Below are 22,865 nucleotides of genomic sequence, written 5' to 3' on the forward strand. Positions count from 1 at the left end.
ATGGGATTTTTCAGCAAGAATACTGGACCAGATTTCCATTTTCCTCCTCCAGGGGATCTTCCCAACTCAGGGACTGAACCTGCATCTCTTATGTCTCGTGCACTGCAGGCAAATTCTTTACTGAGCTATCGGGGAAGCCCTTTGCTGGGTAAATAGCTTTTAAAAAATTTTAAAAGGAATTTGGTATGGGTTCAAAACTTCTGGCTACTTAAATTTCAAAGAATAATGTTCACTGCTCCTTAAAAAAAAATCAGGTCTGCTCTGTCTCCCAACCTGCAGGAAGCCTTTTTCTGTCTCTAGCTTGTCTGTGGCTGATTGTGGGGCCAGTAATGCCACATCATTGGCTGAGTGATGGGCTGTAGGCAGAATGCTTTGCTCGGCCTCCATCCTGTTTGATTATACAGACCGTGTCAGGCTTCACCAGTCACCTGGGGATGCTTAGACAACCACAGGTGCTGTATTTGATGTATGGGAGGGTCATATCTTCCAGGGAGGTCTTTTGGACAGAAATATTATGGCTTCTTTCCCTCTTTTCCAGATCTGATGTTTTGACATGGTTTCCTGCTTCGGTGCTATTTGTGGGTATCATCTATGCCGGTTCCAGAGCGCTGTCCAGACTGGTAAGTGTGAAAGGCTTTGAGGGGGACAGTTCTTTTCCCATCTTCCTCTTTACCTTTTAACTGGTTGTACCTCGGATCAATAGTGGATAGAGCATCAGCTTTAACGATGGTACAGCTAGATTGGAGAACTAGTCTTGGGGCTGAGGCCAATGTGGAGCCTTTTACCCCCTCTTCCTGAACTGAAGGGAACCACATAACAGGGAAGAGACTTCCCTATAGCTCAGATGGTAAAGAATCTGCCTGCAATGCAGGAGACCTGGATTCAATCCCAGAGTCAGGAAGATCCCCCGGAGAAGGAAATGGCAACCCACTCCAGTATTCCTGCCTGGGAAATCCCATGGACAGAGGAGCCTGGCGGGCTACAGTCCATGGGATCGCAGAGTCAGACAGGACTGAGGGACTAACACACACACACACACACACGTGTAACAGGGAGGACAGACTTATGTTACAGAATAGAGAGACACAGGCGGAGACTCTGAAGGACAGGGTAGGGATACTTGTGGAGCCTGCTCAGTGTGGATGCAGGCTGCTCTTGGGAGGAGGGAGGGCGGGCTCAGCCTGCTCCCTGCTTCTGGGGACTGTGACCCCACCCATCTGTAATGCCGCCTGAGCGTACTGGGCTTACTCGTGGGTGCACATGCCTGGCATGAAACTGATGCCCACGACACGTGGACCCTGGTGAAACAAGTGTTCATTCTGTCCTCCCACCCAGCCCCCAGAATTGAGCTCCTCAAAGGAGGCTACTGTGAGGAACAGATTCCTTCCAGTTACATTATATAGTATGTGGAACTCCAGAAATTTATTTTGCCACGAAAAGAGAGCCCACAAATATCACTATTGACCAGAGAGTCAGAATGTGGCTTAAAAATCAGGAATGGTGTTAAGACCTCTTCCCTTTTTAATCCCCCTAATTGCTAACTGTTTTTATCTATCAGAAAAGGATTGTATTCTGATGTTGGAAAAATGCAAAGTTTTGACACAATTTAGTTTTCTGTTTTAAATGCATACTTCTCCAACAGATTTATTTCTGTAAAGGAGCGGATTTTGAAGAGAAAAAACATGGGGCAGAGAGGTATGGAATAGAAAATAAATACAGATGTAAGCTATTTTGCTAACTGCAGTATAACCACAACAAACTAGTACAGAGAATGTTCTGGACGAAACAACGCAATAAAGGTTCAGAGATCGAGGTGTTCCCTTAAACAAGACTGAAAATTTCAGTCTCTGGTATTTGGAATTTAGGCTGCAGTCCTTGTTTTTGGATGGATCACTGGGTATGTGGCCCAGTCCATGCTTTAAACCAGATTCGAACAAGAAAATGGCCCCTTGGCCCAGGTAGAAGTCAATAAAGTGTTTGGTTTCATGTGTCACATAACCGCCAAAGTTCCTCCCCATGATGCTCTGCTGGCTGGGGTTGTACTTCTTGTCAGACTCCTTCTTGACGTGGGCGGCAATGTCCTTCTCTGTATTATATTTCTCCAATGCCTGAGTAGCACCCTCCACCGAGTCCTGTTGCATCTCCTCTGGCATATCAGCATTTAAAATATTATTATTTAAAAAAAATATTTATTTATTTGGCTGTACAGGGTCTTAGTTTCAGCATGTGGGATCTTTAGTTGCGGTATGCCAACTCTTAGGGCTTCTTTGGTGGTTCATTTGGTAAAGAATCTGCCTGCAATGCAGGAGACTCGAGTTCAGTCCCTGGGTCGGGAAGATCCCCTGGAGAAGAAAATGGCAACCCACTGCAGTATTCTTGCCTAGAGAATCCCATGGACAGAGGAGCCTGTTGGGCTACACTCCACGAGGTTGCAAGAGCCAGACACCACTTAGCAACTAAATCGCCATCATGCAAACTCTGAGGTTTGGCATGTGGAATCTAGCTCCCTGATCTCAGGCCTGCTGCTTTGGGAGCATGGAGTCTTAGCCACTGGACCACCAGGGAAGTCCCCATATTGGCATTTTTGATCATGGCCTTTTGGTCACGCATGGTTACCAAGGAGCGGTGTGTGTGCTTAGTCGCTCGGTTGTGTCCAACTCTTTGCGACTCTATGGATTGTAGCCCACAAGGCTCCTCTGTCCATGGGGATTCTCCAGGCAAGAATACTGGAGTGGGTTGCCATATTCTCCTCCAAGGGATCTACCCAAACCAGGGATTAAACCCTGGGCTTCCCTGGTGGTTCAGCTGGTAAAGAATCTGTCTGGAATTCAGGAGATCTGAGTTTGATCCCTGGGTTGGGAAGATCCCCTGGAGAAGGGAACAGCTACCTACTCCAGTATTCTGGCCTGGAGAATTCTATGGACTGTACAATCCATGGGGTCACAAAGAGTTGGACTTGACTAAGCAACTTTCACTTTCTTTACCATCTGAGCCACCAGCCACCAGGGAAGCCCAAGAATACTGGAGTGGGTAGCCTATCCCTTCTCCAGGGCATCTTCCCAACCCAGGAATTGAATCAGAATTTCCTACATTACAGGCAGATTCTTTACCAGCTGAGCTACTAGGGAAGCCTGCCAAAGATCAGGGGGTTGACCAGCTGATGGTCTCCTGGGGGAGAGACTGAAGAGGTTCAGACTTGTTTGGGGTGGTTGTCGCTACCTAAGCCGTGATGCTTCTCCAGATAATTTAGTGGGTTTTTTTTGGCCGTGCTGCATGGCATGTGGGATCTTAGTCCTCCCCCAGGAGTTGAACCTGCGCCCCGCCTGTATTGGAAGCATGGAGTCTTAACCACTAGACCACCAGGGAAGTCCCAAAACAATATTGTTTTTTAATGTAAAGTTTATTGTTGTGCTGTCAGATATGAAAATGTGTTATGGTAGATGTTCTCAAAAATAAACAAAATCTGCCTCTCTGGATAATGATAGTGTTGTTAGGACAACTCTGAAGTTGCAAAATAGTGGTTGAGAATCAGTACTGGTAATTTCTAAATGAAATCATCATTTTTCTTTCATGATTCACAAGCTTGAGTAAATGGGATGTTGTGTGTGATAGGGGAGAGAACAGTCCGACTGACCTAAGAAGTGAGCCACCACACAGCATTGGTGGGTGCTGATCCTGGAATAGGGGCCAGGTTGGCTCACCGCTGCCCGTCTTGATGCGGTCGGGCTCCTCGGGTCTGTGGCCTCGGCTTACGCCCTCTGGCCTGTAGGGGGAGCTGCTTCTCCAACCACAGAGTATAGAATTTGATTGGGGAAAATATAATCTATATTTGTACAAAAGCTTTTAAAATTTTTTGTAGGCTTTGTATAGTTATGGATGCCAGAATTTTGAAGCTTGAATAAGTAGGGTGTCGTGTTAACAATGATAATGATTTTTTGTTTGTACAGTGCTTTTTCATATGTTTCTGGAGTGATTTCCTTTGTATCTTTCTGTGTGGTTCTTCCAGTCACCTGACAGGTGAGGCAGATGTTAATCACCTGACAGAGGAAGGAACTAGGTGTGGGAAGTTACCAAGACTTTCTACACCTAATGGGAAGCTCTTCTGACTCCCCACCTTTCACCTTTTCTGATTTGTCTTTTTAGGGTCAGTGTATGCGGATTTTCAAATGAGCCCAGGGTATAATAGTCTTGCATAGACTTGAGACTCTTATGATTGCAAATGTTAGAAAGCTTACCAACTGGTCTAAGCAAAGGGGAAATCTCCTGGTTTACATTAATGAAAACTCATCAGGTAGAAACTGCTTTAGGCATGGCTTGATTGAGAGATTTGAACTGTGGTGTTGGAGAAGACTCTTGAGAGTCCCTTGGACTGCAAGGAGATCCAACCAGTCCATCCTAAAGGAGATCGGGTCTTGGGTGTTCATTGGAAGGACTGATGTTGAAGCTGAAACTCCAATACTTTGGCCACCTGATGCGAAGGCTGACTCATTTGAAAAGACCCTGATGCTGGGAAGGATGGGGGGCAGGAGGAGAAGGGGACAACAGAGGACGAGATGGCTGGATGGCATCGCCAACTTGATGGACATGGGTTTGGGTAAACTCCGGGAGTTGGTGATGGACAGGGAGGCCTGGCGTGCTGCGGTTCATGGGGTCACAAAGAGTCAGACACGACTGAGCGACTGAACTGAACTGAACTGATCGAGAGGTTCCAATGACCTACTCAGAATCCAGATACTGTCTGTCTTTCAGTTCTGCTCTGTCTTTGCTTCATCGCACAGTTCTGCTTTCCCCTCATGAGTGTTGTTAATTCCAGACTCACATCCTCACAACTTCAAGTCTAATGGAACAAGACTGTCTTCCTTGCAGCTTCTACATAATTTCTGGGATTCACTCTGATTGCATCAGTTAGGGCCATCGTCCATCCCACGTCTAAAAACTAAAAACTAACCAGGATGGAGTTGTGCTGATTGGCCAGCCCTGGATCGTGTCTTCCCTGAACCATTCACTGTGACTGGAAAGACCGAGAACACTATTTGGCCAGCCCTGGTCACACAGGATCCCCACCCAAACCCATAGACTGATAAAGAATGAGGCACATCCTCAATATTGGGGTGTTTCATCAAAGAAAGGGATCAGGAGACGAGGTAGCCAATAAACCCTCAAAAGTCCATTGTAAATGTCAGTCCTGTACGTCTCAGGCACATGGAGAGCTCTCTAACCTGGAATAATGCCTCTTGAAGTATAGGTGGTGACAAGCCTGTGAGCTCTTGTTCAGTTCAGTCGCTCAGTTGTGTCCGACTCTTTGCGACCCCATGGACTGCAGCACGCCAGGCCTCCCTGTCCATCACCAACTCCTGGAGTCTACCCAAACTCATATCCATTGAGTCAGTGATGCCATCCAACCATCTCATCCTCTGTCCTCCCCTTCTTCTCCCGCCTTCAATCTTTCCCAGCATCAGGGTCTTTTCCAATGAGTCAGCTTTTTGCATGAGGTGGCCAAAGTATTGGAGTTTCAGCTTCAACATCAGTCCTTCCAATGAACACCCAGGACTGATCTCCACTAGGATGGACTGGTTGGGTCTCCTTGCAGTCCAAGGGACTCTCAAGAGTTTTCTCCAACACCACAGTTCAAAAGCATCAATTCTTTGACACTCGGCTTTCTTTATAGTCCAACTCTCACATCCATACATGACTACTGGAAAAACCATAGCCTTGACTGGATGGACCTTTGTTGGCAAAGTAATGTCTCTGCTTTTTAATATGCTGTCTAGGTTGGTCATAACTTTTCTTCCAGGGAGTAAGCATCTTTTAATTTCATGGCTGCAGTCACCATCTGCAGTGATTTTGAAGCCCAAAAAAATAAAGTCTGCCACTGTTTCCACTGTTTCCACATCTGTTTGCCATGAAGTGATGGGACCAGATGCCATGATCTTAGTTTTCTGAATGTTGAGCTTTAAGCCAACTTTTTCACTCCCTTCTTTCACTTTCATCAAGAGCTCTTGTTACCTGGCCCTAAGGAGACTATGCCAGTGAACGTCGTCAAGCTTGGCACTAAACACGTTGTTTAGTTGAGCTGACTTTTTTTTCTTCATAGCCATACTTTTTGAAGAAGGAAGCAGTGCACTGACTTACATTCTGTGTGTGAGCTCCTTATCGTCTTCTTTTTTTAAAGATTAATTTATTTATTTGGCTGCGCTGGGTCTTAGTTGCAAAGTGAGAGATCTTCGATCTTAGTTGCTGCATACGGGATCTAGTTCCCTGATCCGGGCCCCCTGCAAGGGGAGAGCGGAGTCTTGAGCCACTGGACCACCAGGCAAGTCCCTGGAGCTCCTTTTCTTCTGAGGGGACTGCATTTGAATGGCCCTGACCTAGAACACAGATTTTTTCATAGGCAGAAAGAAGCTACTGCATTTCAAACACCACGCAAAGGGAAACAACTCCAAACCAAATACACCTGGTTAGAGGAGAAGGAAAACAGAAAGGAAACACTTATTTTTTTCTTTTTTAGTGAAACAACTCAACCCAGCATCTTTTCTTTGTTTTCTGAATTTTTTTGTTTTTACATAGTTGCTTAAAAATCTACAACAGAGTGGATGAAACACGTGGTACTTGTACAGCTTGTGTTAGATGGAAAACAGGCGTCAACATGCTGGTGCCAAGCTGTCAGTTTCATGGATCCACGAGGAACTGGGGGAGAAAGCACTCAGTTAAAATCCGTGGGCGTGTTGTTATGCAAAACACTTACGGAGTTGCTTTGCTCCATAAAGGCCTCCTTTATCCAACAAGACTTTGAAGCCATTCTTCTGATGTGTAGCTCCTTAGAGGAAGCTGACTTAACTCTGCAAAGGCAAGGTGGGGACATTCTTCATTGATTTTTCCACCTCAAAATCACAACCAAATGATAGAATTAAGGCAAGGAGATTAGTTTTGTGGCTCTCCATTCAGTGAATATTTATTGGGGAGTCTACTACTAGGGGCTTAATGAGGAATAAGACCTGGTTCCTGACCTTGAGGGGACTCCCAGGTGGCGCTAGTGGTCAAGAATCCGCCTACCAATGCAGAAGATGCAAGAGATTCGGGTTCAATCCCTGGGTCAGAAAGATCCCCTGGAGGAGGAAATGGCAACCCACTCCAATATTCTTGCCTGGAGAATCCCATGGACAGAGGAGCCTGGCGGGCTATAGTCCACAGGGTTGCAAAGAGTCTGAGCACACACACTTACCTGACCTTGAAGAATTTATAGGAGAATCCATGAGAGACACACAACTCACCATGGGAACAACCACTGTGAATATTCGTGTTATATATGTGAGCCAGGCACTTCCTGTTGCCAACTTTCATGATATATGAAGTTGGAGTTAATTACTGCCATTTACAGATGAAGAAACTGAGATGCAGTTTTGGACAAGGTCACCAACTGGTAGATGTTACAAAAAGCAGAGATGCAGACTCAAGACTGTCCAGCGATAGTGGTTCATCTGCAATGCCTCGGACTTTCCTAGTGGTTCAGTGGTTAAGATTGCAATGGACCGGGGTTCGATCCCTGGTCAGGGAACTAGATCCCACATGCTGCAACTAAGAAGTTTACATGCCACAACTAAGACCCTGTTCGGCCAAATAAATAAATAAAAATATTTTTAAAAAAGAAAGCAGTACAATGCTTACTCTCTTTCCTCCCTAAATCATAACAAGCCAAAGAGATGAGCCCATCAGGATGGAGCGGGGACAAGGGGAGAGGAGCTGTGTAGTTGTTCTGCCTTCTGTGCGTGCGTGTGTGGTAGGTTGCTTCAGTCATGTCTGACCTTTTGTGACCCTATGGACTGTGGCCCAACAGGCTCCTCTGTCCATGGGATTCCCAGGCAAGAATATTGTCATTTCCTTCTCCAGGGGATTCTTCCCGACCCAGGGATCGAACCCACATCTCCTGCATTGCAGGTAGATTCTTTACCAACTGAGCCACCAGGGAAGCCCCTGTATGATATATACTTGTTTCTTGTATGTTTTATATATAGTAGTTTGTGCTTCTTTTTAAAATTTAAGTTTATTAAAAAATTAATTAATTTAGTTTTTGGCTGCATGGGGTCTTAGATGCAGCAGATGGACTCTAGTTGTGGCCTACAGGCTTAGTTACTCCACTGTACTTGGGATCTTAGTTCCCTGACCAGGGATCAAACCCTCATCCCCTGCATTGCAAGGCAGATTCTTAACCACTGGACTGCTGGGGCAAGTCCCTAAGTTTTATTTTACATTGGGGTAGAATTGATAAGATAAACATTTCTTATGAAGAGATTTTAAAGGAAATCTATACATATAGCTGATTCATCTTGTTGTAAACTAACACAACATTGTAAAGCAATTATACTCCAATATAGAAAATAAAATAAAATCTTAAAATGGAAAAAATAAAAGAAATCTAGGTCAAGGGAAATAGAAGAAGACCACTGACAGACTTAGCACATAGAAATTTATGTTATAATATCGTATGAAACAAATATAATTGGGCCTTGGTTTCAGCTCTTCATCTTTTTGCAGTGAAGTAAAGAAGTTACAAGACGCTCCATGCTTGTAAGATAAATGCAAGCTATTGCTGAAGAAATGCAGTGTCCTTCTTTGCTCTCAATTCCTCCTGTGTGCTCTGTGCTCAGTTGTGTCCAACTCTTTGTGACCCAGTGGACTGTATAACCCACCAGGCTCCTCTGTCCCTGGCATTTCCCAGGCAAGAATACTGAAGTGGCTTACCGTTTCCTCCCCAGGGACTCTTCCCAACCCAGGGATCAAACCCGCATCTCCTGTGTCTCCTGCATCATAGGCAGATTCTTTACCCATTAGACTCTCAGTTACTTAGTCTTCATTAAGGGTAGGATGGGCCACGTAGGGTCTTCGGTCGCATCCTTATAACAAACCCAATGGTAACCTGGTTTCTGGGATTCCTAGTCCTTTTGGTAGTGTGATGACAGCATGGTTCAGTAGGAACAGTTCTCTGGGGTTAAAACTGCTGCTCTCCAATTATCTGGCTCCTTTCCTTTAGGAACATTTATTTCTGCAGGCATGATTTTGATAAAAAACTAGGCAGCCAAATGTTCAAAGGTATATTCTTTGGCAAGAGCCTGGCAATTAATTTTCTGTAATATATTGTAGATTGAAGTCACACACACCCAAATTGAAGGTAGGATTGATGTTCTACAAAACTAAGAAGCCAACCCACAGCTTGGCTAAGCGAGCCATCCACGCTCCTGCAGAGGGACCCGAGGCCGTGCCTGTGGACAGGGCCAGGGCTTTCCATAGAAAACTGTTTTAAGTCAGTCCCAACACCTGAACAAACAATAATCAAAGCTTGAAAATTCCACTCTGGGAAGCATGGGAATAATGAAAAATTTGAAGTAAAAGTTACTGATTTCTTTTTACAGCCAGAGAAAAATCTCCAATGGTGCATGGACAAAATGTTGAATTTTAAGTGAATGGACTCCAAGAATAAATTAGTTGCAAATTGTGCCCCTGAGTCATGAAACAAATTGGACTGCAGTGTAGTTGAATTTGGTCAATTACGTTTTATGTCAAAAATGATTTGGGTTTCATGGTAGTTGATCTTGGGCTATTTTTCCTAATGAAAGATGGTGGGACCTTTTGTTATTGAGGCCGTTCCTAGCGCCTTGACAGTGTGGAAGAACAGACTTGATTTTCTGTTCTCTTTAGCAGCAAGCTAGTGTCTAGATTGTCTAAAAGTGGTTTCAGATTATTAAGAGGCAGGTTGAAAAAGAGGATCAAAGTATATCCCTCCTTTTCCTCATCTGTATATAATAGGGATGTTATTAGTGTTTCTCTCAAAGGGTTATGATGATTCAGTATGTAAAAGCAGTTAGAACGGAGTCTGGCACATAGGAAGCATTCAGGGTATCTTGACTATTATTATTGTTATTATAATTTCCTCAGAACTTTTTTTTTGGCCATGCCATGTGGCTTGTGGGACCTTAATTCCCCGACCAGGAATCAAACCCATGCCCCCTGCAGTGGAAGCGAGGAGTCTTAACCCCTAGACAACTAGGGAAGTCCTCATTTCTCACAACCTTTGTCTGATTTCACAAAGATAAGTCTGCTGAACTTCAGTCTGTAAAGGGTAGGTTTTCTGAAATAATTGGTCACTGGGGTCTTTTGAACTAATCACGTAGTTCAGACTAAGGCTTGGTACGCAGAGGTGGAGGCCAAGGGAAAGTCAGTAATTATAAGTTGCAGATTGCTTTAATAATTGTTCTTGATAGATCTCTTTGGAGGCCTGTAAAAGTCAATGGTAGAGTTACTATTTCTAAAGTCTGCTAGCTCCTCAGTCAAGAAAAATGGCTTGAGAAGTTCAGATTAGACCATTTTAAAGTAGAAATGGATGATGTCCCTTTAAAGAGTGGCATGGAGTTTACGCCAAGGTCATCCGTTTTAGATCACACCAGTTTTATTACTGGAGGACGCAGACTGGCAGAGTTTGGAAAACACAGTTGTGTTGGACTTTGTATAGGTGTGGATCCAGGAAGCTTACACTGGGAGCTTGCAATAACATGGATCCTATAACTTTGAGGATGGGGTTTCCCTGGTGGCTCAGTGGTAAAGAACCTGCCTGCAGGAGACATGGATTCTATCCCTGGGTTGGGAAGATCCCCTGGAGAAGGAAATGACCACTCACTCCAGTATTCTTGCCTGGGAAATCCCATGGACAGAGGAGCCTGGTGGGCTATAGTCCGTGGTATCACAGAAGAGTCAGACGTGACTTAGCGACTAAACAACAATAAACATCAAGGCTGGGAGTGTGGGCTTTGCCATTACTGGTTTGGAATCCTGGAGTCCCACCCTGAACTAGCTGTGAGCTCACCAGCAAGCTGCCCCATCACCCTGAGCTTCAGTTTCCTTGTCTGTAAATCAGGGTAACAGCATCTGTGGATACAGTTGTTGAGAGATGATTTAAATAAGAGAATGCAATTAAAATAATTAGCACTGTGCTGAACACATTGTTGGTACCTATTATTAGTAAACTTTAAGATCAGTTCTGTATGTTTTGATAGATCCTTTTACAGAATCTGCTCAGATTCTGCTAGGGTGATAGAGGAACCTATCGACGGTTTAAAAATTGAGAAAATAAAATCTCTTTGAGGTCTAGAGTTAGGGTCTAGTGAAAGTGAAAGTCTCTCAGTCATGTCCGACTCTTTGAGTCAACCCTAAACCTCATCTCCTTTCTGATTTTATAGTCGAGGAGGCAAAAACATTTTAAATCAGGTCTTGCTATGTGTGCTCAGTCGCTCAGTCTTATCTAACTCTTTGTGACCCCATGGACTGTTGCCTGCCAGACTCCTCTGTCCATGGGATTTCCCAGGCAAGAATACTGGAGTGGGATCCAATTTCCTATTCCAGGGGATCTTCCTGACCCATGGATCAGGTCTTAATTTTAAATAAATAAGATCCAGGTGGCCCTTTTATTTTCACTGTCATGTACCACAGGATTAACCTGAAGATTTTCTCTTCTGTCTTCTTAGATGTCCTTGATCGATACCACTGAGTGTAGGCTTGGTACCTGTTAACACTGACAGCCTTCCTGAAGGGCTCCTGCGTGGTTCCCACCCTTCCTCCCTTCAGGTTGTAGGTATTGTTATCCTCATACTACAGAGGAGCAAACTGTTTGGATAAGTGCCCTGCTCCATGAGCAGATGGTGGAGCTGGAGCCTGAAACCCAGGCTGATGCCAAAACCCATGCATATTCTTGATTTTCTTCTGCTTTCCAGGAAACATCACCATTGGCAACAACAAAGATAATAGCAAATATCCCTTGCCCTTCAATCCCTCCCCTGGCCTTGTCAAGATCATCTATCAAATTAGGAAAGACTGCTGTTCTTAGCAAACAGCCCAGCAATAGGCAGTGTGCAGTGGGTACTCTGTGTATCTTGACAGCCCACTCCTTGTTCAGTCTTTAAGTTGTGTCCAACTCTTTGCAACCCCATGGACTGCAGCAAGCCAGGCTCCCCTGTCCTTCACCATCTCCCAGAGTGTGCTCAAATTCATGTCCATTGAGTCTGTGAGGCTATCTAACCATCTCATCCTCTGCTGCCCCCTTCTCCTTTTGCCTTCAATCTTTCCCAACATCAGGGTCTTTTCCAGTGAGTCGGCTCTTCACATCAGGTGGCCAAAGTGTTGGAGCTTCAGCTTCAGCATCAGTCCTTCCAATGAATATTCAGGACTGATTGCCTTTAGGATCAACTGGTTTGATCTCCTTGCTGTCCAAGAGACTCTCAAGAGTCTTCTCCAGCACCACAATTTGAAAGCATCAGTTCTTTGGTGCTTGGTCTTTATGGTCCAACTCTCACATCCATACATGACTACTGGAAAAACCCTAGCTTTGACTATATGGAACTCTGTTGGCAAAGTGATGTCTCTGCTTTTTAATATGCCACCTAGGTTTGTCCCACTGGAGTGTTACATTTTTTAAATATCTTCTCCCTCTCCCCCTTTTTGGGGGGTACAGTGTTGATCCTAGTTATTTCACTATTGACTTCAATCTCCTAAATGTCTCCCTCCTGTGTCCACTTTTCTCAGGTTCAGGCCACCGTCTGGTGATTCCTTCTGTTAGTTTCCTGTAGCTACTGTGACAAATTACTACTTCCCTGGGTGGCTTAAAACAAAAGAAATTTATTCTCTCCCAGTTCTGGAGGCCAGAGTTCTGAAACGGCTGTGCTCCCTCCAGAGGCTCTTGGGGAGAATCCGATCCTCGCCTCTTCCGATTTCTGGGGGCTGCTGACATGCCTTGGCTTGTGGCTGCATCCCTCTGTCTCTGCCTCTGGGGTCACATTGCCTCTTCTCTGTGTGTGTCACATCTCTGCTTCTCTCTTAGGAGGGTACATGTGTTTATATTTGGGACCTACGTAGATCATCCAGGGTGTTCGCTCCATCTCCAGATTCTTGATTTAATTACATGTGCAAAGGCCCTTTTTTAGAGTACGAGGTGGCTTTCACAAATCCTAGGGATTATGACTTGGGTATAGTTTTTATTTTTAATACTTATTTTTATGTGTTTATATGTGTTTGTATGTATTTATATGTATTAGTATGTATGCAACTGTGCTGGGTCTTAGTTGGAACACACAGCCTCCTCAGTCTTTGTTGCAGTATGCGGGATCCTTGGTTGTGCCACTTGGGATCTGGTTCTCTGACTAGGGGTTAAACCCAGGCCCCCTGCATTGGGAGCACAGAGTCTTAGCCACTGGACCACCAGAGAAGTCCTGTGGCTAGAGTTTTGAGGGTCAATTTTCAATCTGCCATACCGCTAAACTTCTGTAATCATCTCTGTCTCTTCTCCTGCACCCAGCAGCCCAAGTTCCTATAAACATGCAGATGCAGTCATGTCACTTGGGCTTTAAACTCTTCAGCATCTCCTCTGGCCCTTGGGATGGTCCTAACTCCTTGATATGATTATCTCCTCACCTTCCCCTCCCCTACTTTTCCCTTCCACACTATATCCACCCCACTTAACTCCCCCCAGTTCCCCGAGGAGGTGGGCTGCCTTGATCCTCTGGGCTCTCATGTGCTCCTCTGCCTCCAGCCCTCTCCCACCTTGTCTCTTTGCTGGGCTCATTCTAGTTCATCATTCGGTTCCTGTTTAGACTTTGGGCTTCATTTCCTCCAAGAAGGCGTGCTCTGCCCATGCTGGGTTGGTTATGCCTTTCTGTGCATCTGGTCAGAGCTCTCACCTCTAGAGAGACAGCCTATCTGTCACGTGTGCGGCTGTTCACAGGACGTGTCCCCTACACCTGGCATGGTGCTCGACACATGGTAGGTGCTTAATAAGTGATGAGAAAATCCATAGGAAGGGAGTCTCTACATCTACCGACCAGCAAGAGCGCTGATCCATGCAGAAGGGTTTTTGCTGGAGAGGAGTAGCTATGTGAATGCCAGAAGTTCCCACAGATCTTTTATTTTGAAGCAGATATCAATAATTATGTAATTATGAGATCAAAGAAATATTTTCATGCTTATTCCTTTGTTTTCTTTCAGGCCATTCCTGTGTTTCTCACTTTGCATAATGCAGCCGAAGTTATCATCTGTGGGCACCAGAAGTGTTTTCGGAAAGAGGTAAATGATTACACAAAAGGCTAGTTTCACTTCCCTTGCTTGAAATTTCAAAGACGTGCTTTTTATGTACGGCCCAGGTTAGTGCCTGCCTTTTTCCTGCCATCTGTTTCCAGTCAAGGCTGCCTGACAGTGGTCATTGATTAATTTCAAGGACCAAGGTTTCGACATCCCTTCAGGTCACCCAGCATACATGGGGACGCTTGTGGGTCTGAACGGAACTCACCTCCCGGCCAGCGATGAATCAAGGCTCGGGGGGCTGAGGCAGAGATGCCTGTGGGCCTGGGGGTGGGGGTGGGGGAGTGGGCATTACCCCACCGCATCCCATCACCACGAGGAGATTGATGGCGAGCTTCCCATAGGGTTCTGGGAGCTTTAGCCCACCCTGGGGAAAACTTTTCTTCCCCACCCCAGCTCTGCCTTCCACCACCTGGAACAGCTTCCCTCGCCTTCTGGGCCTCCATCTGTGCAAAGGAGAGGGAAATGTCACCCACCCAAGAGTCATAGGAGGACCCTATCAACTACTAGGTGCTCCCAACACTTTCTGGCACATAGTAAATGCTTTGTACTCATGAGCTATGACTTTTAATGTTATGAGTGGTAGTTTTATTTTTTATTTTTAAATAATTTTATTTATTTATTTTTATCTTTGGCTGTGCTGGTCTTTGTTTCTGTGCAGGCTTTTCTCTAGTTGGGGTACCCAGGCTTCTTATTGCGGTGACTTCTCCTGTTGCAGGGCACAGGCCCTTGGGCTTCAGTAGTTGTGGCTCCCAGGCTCTAGAGCACAGGATCAATAGTTGTGGAACGTGGGCTCAGTTGCTCCACGTGATCTTCCTGGATCAGGGGTTGAATCCCTGTCTCCTGCATTGACAGGCAGATTCTTTACTACTGAGCCACCAGGGATGCCCAGTGGTGCTTTTAGTTTGGTACCTCTTTTGAGAGCTCCTTTTTTCTAATATCTGCCTGTTTCAAATGACTTCCATCAAAATTTTGGAACTCTTAAACTCAAGAGAGGCTAGTGGGTCATCCAGGCAACACAGTTTTTCTAGGCGTGCCGGGAAGAAAGGCAGCCTTCCTGTGCCCAAGGCCACTCTGCACACTCCAAGGGACCTTTCTGACACACAGATCTGATCATGTTCTGCCACATATAGCTCTTCAGGACTGCCCAGAACCTACCTGGAGGCATGCAAAGCCCTTCACCACCTGGGCCCTGTGCATCTGTCCAGCTTTAGAAATTTCAGCCACAGCCAAACTTCTCCATTTTCCTAGACCATATCTTGATGTTTCTCTCCTCTGATCTGTCAGGAAACCTCTTCTCACACCCCCTCCCCATTCACTCTGTGAATATATGTACATCCCTGGTGTGTGACCACCCTGCCAGGCCCTGGGTCTACAGTCATGAGCAAGAGGCACAGTTTCTGCTCTTCAGGACATGACCGAGCCACTGAGCGTTCACGTGGGTGCACGCCCCTGCATTGGAAGCTCTGAGTCTTAACCTTTGGGCCACCAGGGAAGTCCTGAGCATCCCTTTCATTCTCATCTTCATTCCTACTCTTCCTCCAAACTCTGGAGATGTTGGCTATGTTTAGCTCAGAATCTGTTAGTGATACATTTTTCCAGGTTGGGGGCAGTTATCCAGGTGGGAGCCAGGTCACCTCTGCGAGTTATCCTTCCAGGACCGAAGGGATTTGAGTCTCCACCAGGGGGCAGTGGAGTCAAGGTCCGCTTTGCCTTTTGGACTGTTGAGGCGGTTCCGCAAAGAGGAGAGAGACCATATGGGAGGTAACAAAGAATCTGAACACGGGAGCCACTGCTCTGTACACAGACATCTCGTGTTTATTAAACCAATACCAACCGGATGATTTAGTCACACGTGAAAACTTATGAGAGCCTTCAAAGCAAACCACACAATTCTCTTGCCAGTGCTTTACCTTCTTAAAAAAAAAATCGAGATATACTTGAAAGATAAAATTATATTCATTTCGGGTGTTCAGTATAATGATTCAATGTGTATATTTCGAAATGATCATCACAGTAACTCTAGTTAACATCCGTCACCATGCATAGTTACACATTTTTTTTTTCTTGTGATGAGAATTTTAAGATCTACTCTCTTAACAACTTCTGAAATATGCAATAGACTGTTGTTAACTGCAGGCACTGTGCTGTACATTACATCGTCAGCACTTGCTCATTTTATAATATATGGAAGTTCGTACCTTTTAAGTGCATCACTTTTATAGTATTATTTGTTTATTTACTTTTTAGCCGTGCTGGGTCTTCTTTGCTCCACGACCTTTTCTCTAGTTGTGGAGAGCGAGGGCTACTCTCTAGTTACAGTGCCCGGGCTTCTCATTGTGGTTCCTTCTCTTGTTGGGAAGCACAGACCCTAGGATGTGAGGGCTTCAGCAGTTGCAGCTTCCGGGCTCTAAAGCATAGACTCAATAGTTCCTCCCCGTATGTTGGATCTTCCCGGATCAGGGATTGAACCCCTTGTCTCCTGCACTGGCAGATGGATTCTTTACCTCCGGAACCACCAGGGAAGCCCAGTGCTTCACTTTTAGATAATACGGTCATACTACACACTTTGAGCCAGAGGAAGAAAAAAACCCCAAAACTGTAGTTTGTCCTCAACTATCAAAGTAATCCTTCTGAAACATACAGAAATAATCTCTTACCTGGCCATTTTCCTTATCAAATATAGAAAATCTATGCTTCTCCCTGCTAGAGATTTCTTCCCGAGTGCCAAGGCCTAATTCCCTTAAAGTAATAAAAAAGGAAGTAATAAAGGTGGAGTCTGTGTTAGAATTTCTTTGTTTCTTCATTTCAGGGAGCTTTAAATGCCAAGTTCCGATTTCCCCAATCTGCCCTTTTTTCCTTCTCTCTAGGGGTGGAATCAAATGTCCCTGCTCCTTTTTTTCTATTTCCTAATTTACACATCATACCAGAGAATTTATAGCACTGCTCAGAGTCAGAGCTGGATTAATGAAAGGAAAATTTAAAGAGACAGAGTGGAATAGAAGTTGAACCAGAGCCTAATTTCTTTTCCTGCACAGGATGCATCGATTTCTGTCTCCTTTTCATGGCACATGAGATATTTGAAGGCTCGGGCGCGGCGGCATTGTGCTTTTTTGTGGGTAAACAGAGTTCTAATGGTGAGAGTGGTAAAACTACTCATCCAGAAGTGACTCACCTCTGGACCTCTGAGTCATCCTTCATTTGGTCCAAGCAGAAAAAGCCTCAATAAATACTGAAGTGCGGCAACTTGTTAAGACCCCAATAAACTTACTCATAATTTATGTGCCTCTTGATCTAAATATTTTCTTTTAAGGAGAACAAAAAAAATTTTTTTAAAGACTAATGCTAAGTCTTTTTATTTTCATACAGAAAACTTCTCCTGCAAAGATTTGTAGGTAAGTTTAAAAAAAAAACAACTCCACAAACCTCTAAAATAGAAGATTTAACCTGATTTTAAACTCTGATGAGAAACCGTCTGTTGATGATTCATATTTGAGAGTTGACAGAGGAATTTCTTACAAACATGCGTATATCCTTATTTCATGTCTTATTCAAAAATTTACTTCCTTTTTTTTTTTTTGAAATATTTTATTTCCAAGGGGAAAACAACCCATGCTAGGTTTCAACCACTGATGCCCAGAATTTCGCCGAGTTGCACAATACTGATGAAGAATGAAAATGGAAAAATGGAAACGACTTAAAGTTTTAAAAATAAGGTCTGCAGTTTATTGAGTTTTTAAGAATTCCCACGGTGGAAAAAGCACTGACCTGTGCATCCAGGGATCTGAGTCGTGGTCTTGGGCCACATGGCACCATGGTCGTGGACAGGCTGCACACCCCTCTGTTTCTCAGTGTCCCCAGTTGAAACATGAACAGTGACCACCCCCCCCAACCCATCTCTGTGCCCCCTGTTGTGCAAATTCTGGTCCGAGTGCCTCATTCTCTGATGACTTCCTGTCTCCTCGGCAGTAGCTGCGAAGCTCAGTCTTGTAGATAGAAAATCAGCAGAAATGCTTTGATGCATGGATTTGGGCCTTTTTGTTTCAGCTATTTCTGGGCTTTTATCCAATCTCCTTTTTTTTTTGCCTTTATTACCAGCTGCTACTTGAAAAAGAAAAAAAACCCCACAGTCACGACTCATCCTCTTGTTTAAGAGATTAGCAGGTGTTAAAGAGAGGCATTAAAACCCATTCGTGCCATGCCTTATGGGTGGAATCAGGTGGAATCAGGTGTTGCTCAAGGCCAAGTTTGGTGGGAACCTGGGCTGTCCCACACCTGGCTGACCCCCTTCTCCCCTCAGTCCCAAGAGCCAGTCTGTTTGAGGGCTCTAACACTCATTGCCTGTGGATGATGAAGTGTCCTGCATCTGAAGCAGGGGTCCCCAGCCTCCAGGATCTAATGCCTGATGAACTGAGGTGGGACCGATGTAATAATAATAGCAATAAAGCGCACAGTAACTGTAAATGTGCTAGAATCATCCCGAAACCATCCCCTGACCCTGGTCCATGGAAAAATTGTCTTCCATGAAACTGGTCCCTCGTGCCAAAAAGGATGGGGACCGGAGCTCCAAAGCCTTCTGTCCACTGCAGGCAGACACTGAAGCCATGAGGGTCCTCCTCTCCCCCCACCTGCAACCTGTCTATTCATGTGCGGTCGCAGGAACCCTCCCTGTGGGCCTCCCTCCCCTCGCCTTACCCTGGCCTCTGAGTTGCTCTGCAGTCGGGTGCCAGGGAGTCTTTTTGAGGCCATTTGTGTGTGTGCCTCAAAAGTTGGCGAGACAGTACAAGTGGGTGGGCCGGAGTGGAGAACCTCTGCTGTGTCATCCTGCCCTTCCCAAGGCCCTGAAGGCCCAGCTCCGAGGCTTCCCCCTTGCCCATCCTCCTGTTCTGGGCTGGGCTGGCCAGGCCAGTCTGTCGGGTACACGTGTGTGTCATGACAACATTGAGGACTCGGGGGGACGGTGTGTGGACAGAACTGATTAGCATCACTATTGCCAATGTACTTAAGTTATGAAGAGCCCGTTGTTGTGTATTACATATATATGTAAGTAATACAGAATTCAATACATATATAGAATATATGCCTTCCCAGGTGGCGCAGTGGGTAAAGAATCCGCCTGCAATGCAAGGAGACACAGGAGATGTGGGTTCAATCCCTGGGTCGGGAAATCTGGAGGAGGGCATGGCAACCCATTCCAGTAGTCTTACCTGGAGAATCCCATGGACAGAGGAGCCTGGTGGGTTATAGCCCATGGGGTCGCAAAGAGTTGGACACGACTGAAGTGACTGAGTATGCATAGAATATATATGGGTGTGAGATGTCCCACGATAAAATCTCCTAATGGTGAAAATGCTGTATTCATTGCCCCTGTACATGTCCTTGATCCTTTGCTGTTTGCCACCTGATGCAGTGGTCAGAAGGGACCCAATCCTAAATATGTTGTTGCCTCATAAATGGAAAGAGGGGAAAAGAGCATGTGATCATGTGGGTTTTATTTTCTTCTGCCTTCCTTTAGGAAGAGAGAATGACTGGGACAAGATAGAGGGCACGGTATTTTGGGATAGGAAACCCAAATACCATATAAAAACCATTTATTTCTAAGTTAAAAAATAACTCCAAATCGACTTTCAAATGAATGATAAAATTTGAAAATATCTGTGATTGGCAATGTTACTTTTTTGTGCAAGAATTTTTTTTAAAAAAGCCTTTTATAATGGCAATTTCTAAATATATATAAAGATTAAAAAGAATAGTAAAATGAACTTCTATAGACTCATCAGTGAGATTCAACAGTTTTCAACTTAAGCCTGCACCCAGTGCCTCATTTCAGCAAATCCCAGGCTCTGTAGGGTTTCATCCATGAATATTTTTGTATGTGTAAGAGATTTTTTTCTAATGAAATTTTTAATTATTGTTACTATTTGGCTGTGCCAGTGGCTTGCAGGATCTTGGTTGCTTGACCAAGGATTGAACCTGGGTCATCAGCAGTAAAAGTGGTCAGAGTCCTAACCACTGACCACCAAGGAATTCTCTTATTTGGGAAAAAAGTTTAAGCTGGTAGAAAAGTTGCAGGAGTATTACAGTGAACTCCCATATACCTTTTATTTAGTTTCACTTATTGATAACAGTTTTTGTATTTGCTTTCTTTCTCTCTCCATATATATATATGTATACACATGGTGGCTCAACAGTAAAGCGCCTCAGCCAATGCAGGAGACGCGGGTTCAATCCCTGGGTCAGGAAAATCCTCTGTAAAAGGAAATGGCTACCCACTCCCAGTATTCTTGCCTGGAGAATTCCATGGATAGAGGAGCTTGGCACGCTACAGTCCGTGGGCTCGCAAAAGAGTTGGACACAAGTTAGCGACTAAACAACAACATATGTATCACACAAAATGTATAAGAATATATGTAATTATCTTACTCATATTTTTTCTGAACCATTTGAAGATATGTTGCAGGGATTATGACTATACCCCTAAATACTTCAAAATGTGTCTCCTAAAGATGATAATCTCTTGTATAACCACAGTGCAATGATTACATTTAGAAAATTAACGTCTCATACAATACTATTACGTAATAGTGAGTCGATGTTCACATTTGGTCAGTTATCCTGATATTTTCTTTTGTAGTATTCACCTCCCCCAAAGATGCCATGTCTCTTTCTAACCTTTATTTTTTATATCTAACCTTTAATCTGAAACAGTTCCTTGGCGTTTTATTGCCTTTCATTGCCTTCAGATTTTCGAATAGTCTAAGCCCATGATTTTGTGGACTGTCCCTGAATTTGGGTTTGTCTCAGTGTTTCCCTGAGATTCAGTCTAGGTTGTGCGTACTACCACGTGAGTGACACTGTACCCTTCTCAGTACATCATATCAGGAGACACATGATATCGATCTGTCCCACTACTGGAGATGTTAAGTTTGGTTATTTGAGTAAGTTGATAAGATTGTAATGTGCTTTCCACAGTTTTCTTATTGGTAAGCAACAAAACTGTAGTCTACTTGGCCACATTTTCCCCTTCCCTAGTGGTTCAGATGGTAAAGAATCCTCCTGCAATGTGGGAGACTTGGTTTTGATCCCTAGGTTGGGAAGATCCCCTGGAGGAGGGCATGGCAACCCACTCCAGTGTCCTTGCCTGGAGAATCCCTTGGACAGAGGAGCCTGGTGGGCTGTAGTGCGTGGGGTTGCAAAAAGTTGGACACATCTGAGCGACTAACACTTTCACTGGCCAGTTTTCCACTAGTGTATTTGTTGGGATCGATAGTTTAAAAAAATCTCCTTTTATGTACACTTCTTTTTTTTTGCCTCGACACGTGGCATGTGGGATCTTAGTTCCTCAACCGGCCATCCAACCCGTGCTCCCTGCATTGGAAGCACAGACTCTTAACCACTGGACCACCAGGGAATTTCCTCTATATACTGTTGTTCTCGAGTGAGCCAGCTGTGGTTTTATACATGTCCTGCAAATGCCTCTCTCTGGGAGGATGGCTCAATGAGCCCCAGAGAAGGAACTGTCTGGTGTCAGCAGAGCATGTAACTGAAAACTAGACAGATAATGTGCTCAGAGGATGAACAGGGCAGCTGGGTGTGGTCTCTCGGGATCTCTGCCTCACTCAAGCTCCAATCCATGTATTTCCACCTTCACCCTCTCCGGGACGCCCTTCGTGTTGAATAGTAAAGCTGTGTCTTTTACCTCCGCTCCACAGTGCCCTCTTCCTCCTGGCCGCCGCCGGGTGTCTGCCCTTCAATGACTCCCAGGTAAGTTCAGGCAGTCTCACTTTACCTTCAGGTCTCTCTGGAGCCTGCCTGGATGAGCAGAATTTCCGAGTCCATCCTTTGAGAAGCAGTATGACGCCAGCCTATGCAAAGGCGTGTAAAAGCAAACTTTCAGGCAGGGCCTCGGGGATCTATTGGCCAGGCCAGCACCTGCCCTCAGGTCTTTGCCTTCTCTCTCTGTGTGTGGCAGGGTGGCCCACAGAGCTCAGACCTCTGGGTGCTGTGATGGGGGCAGTCCACCCTCTGTACCAGCTTGAAGGACCTGCGAGCCCAAATGACCCACACACCGAGGCAAAATTGATTTTCCCCTCTCATCCCAAGGGGGCTTCCCAGTGGCTCAGCAGGTAAAGAATCTGCCTCCAGTGCAGGAGACACAGGAGACGCAGGTTTGATCCTTTGGTTGAAATGATCCCCTGGAGGAGGCAATGGCCGCCCATTCCAGTATTCTTGCCTGGAAAAATCCCATGGGCAGAGGAGCTTGATGAGCTATCGTCCGTGGGGTTGTGAAGAGTGGGACATGACTGACCGACTGACATTTTCATTTTCACATCCCAAGGGCCTCATCTACACAGTGGTTTTCACTTGGTTTTCCTGAGTTTTTCTTTCGTAGGCACCGAAGACCCATCCCCACCTCCAGGAGTCATCTCATTTCTGGGTCTTTTTTCCCTTCTTTCCTTCCCCAGCATTGATTAAATCCCCATCAAGCGTCAGGCACTAAGCCAGGCTCTGGGGGCACAAAGAGAAATTGCCATCGTCCGGGCAGAAGCCGGAGTCTAGTCAGAGCAAAGGGGAGGGGGCAGGCGAACAGATAATTATAACCTCGGGAGGGCTCTGTCCGGGCGGGGTGGGATCCTGCCGGGCGCCTGGGAAGACTTGGAGGCTCAGAGGAGGAAGAGCTGACGACTATATTGAGCTTGCTGGGTGCCAGGCCCTGGGCCAATGCTTTAGTGCCTTATTTTATTTAATCT

The 22,865-nt window shown here is 45.2% G+C and overlaps 1 protein-coding gene and 1 pseudogene across 6 annotated transcripts in view; one reads left to right on the forward strand and one right to left on the reverse strand.

The window, feature by feature from the left end:
* SLC35D4 (solute carrier family 35 member D4) overlaps positions 1-22,865 on the forward strand; it is a 109,411-nt gene that overhangs the window by 24,507 nt on the left and 62,039 nt on the right. For 4 of the 6 annotated variants that reach the window (XR_014075065.1, XM_081563282.1, XM_081563284.1 and 1 more), the window contains exons 4-7: positions 539-620; positions 14,023-14,100; positions 17,485-17,510; positions 21,828-21,879. Coding sequence is in view for 4 of the 6 variants with exons in the window: in XM_081563282.1 (XP_081419408.1) it covers positions 539-620; positions 14,023-14,100; positions 17,485-17,510; positions 21,828-21,879 (238 nt within the window). In the remaining 2 variants the exon portion in view is untranslated. Of the gene's footprint in view, positions 1-538; positions 621-14,022; positions 14,124-17,484; positions 17,511-21,827; positions 21,880-22,865 lie in introns of all 6 variants that reach the window. The other 2 variants (XR_014075066.1, XM_081563283.1) reach the window with 1 other exon arrangement.
* On the reverse strand, positions 1,607-2,610 carry LOC145534822 (dynein light chain 1, cytoplasmic pseudogene; annotated as a pseudogene).

The sequence above is a fragment of the Giraffa tippelskirchi genome, chromosome 14, assembly GCF_054371585.1.
Source record: "Giraffa tippelskirchi isolate mGirTip1 chromosome 14, T2T-mGirTip1v1.2.pri, whole genome shotgun sequence".
Lineage (NCBI taxonomy): Eukaryota > Metazoa > Chordata > Mammalia > Artiodactyla > Giraffidae > Giraffa > Giraffa tippelskirchi.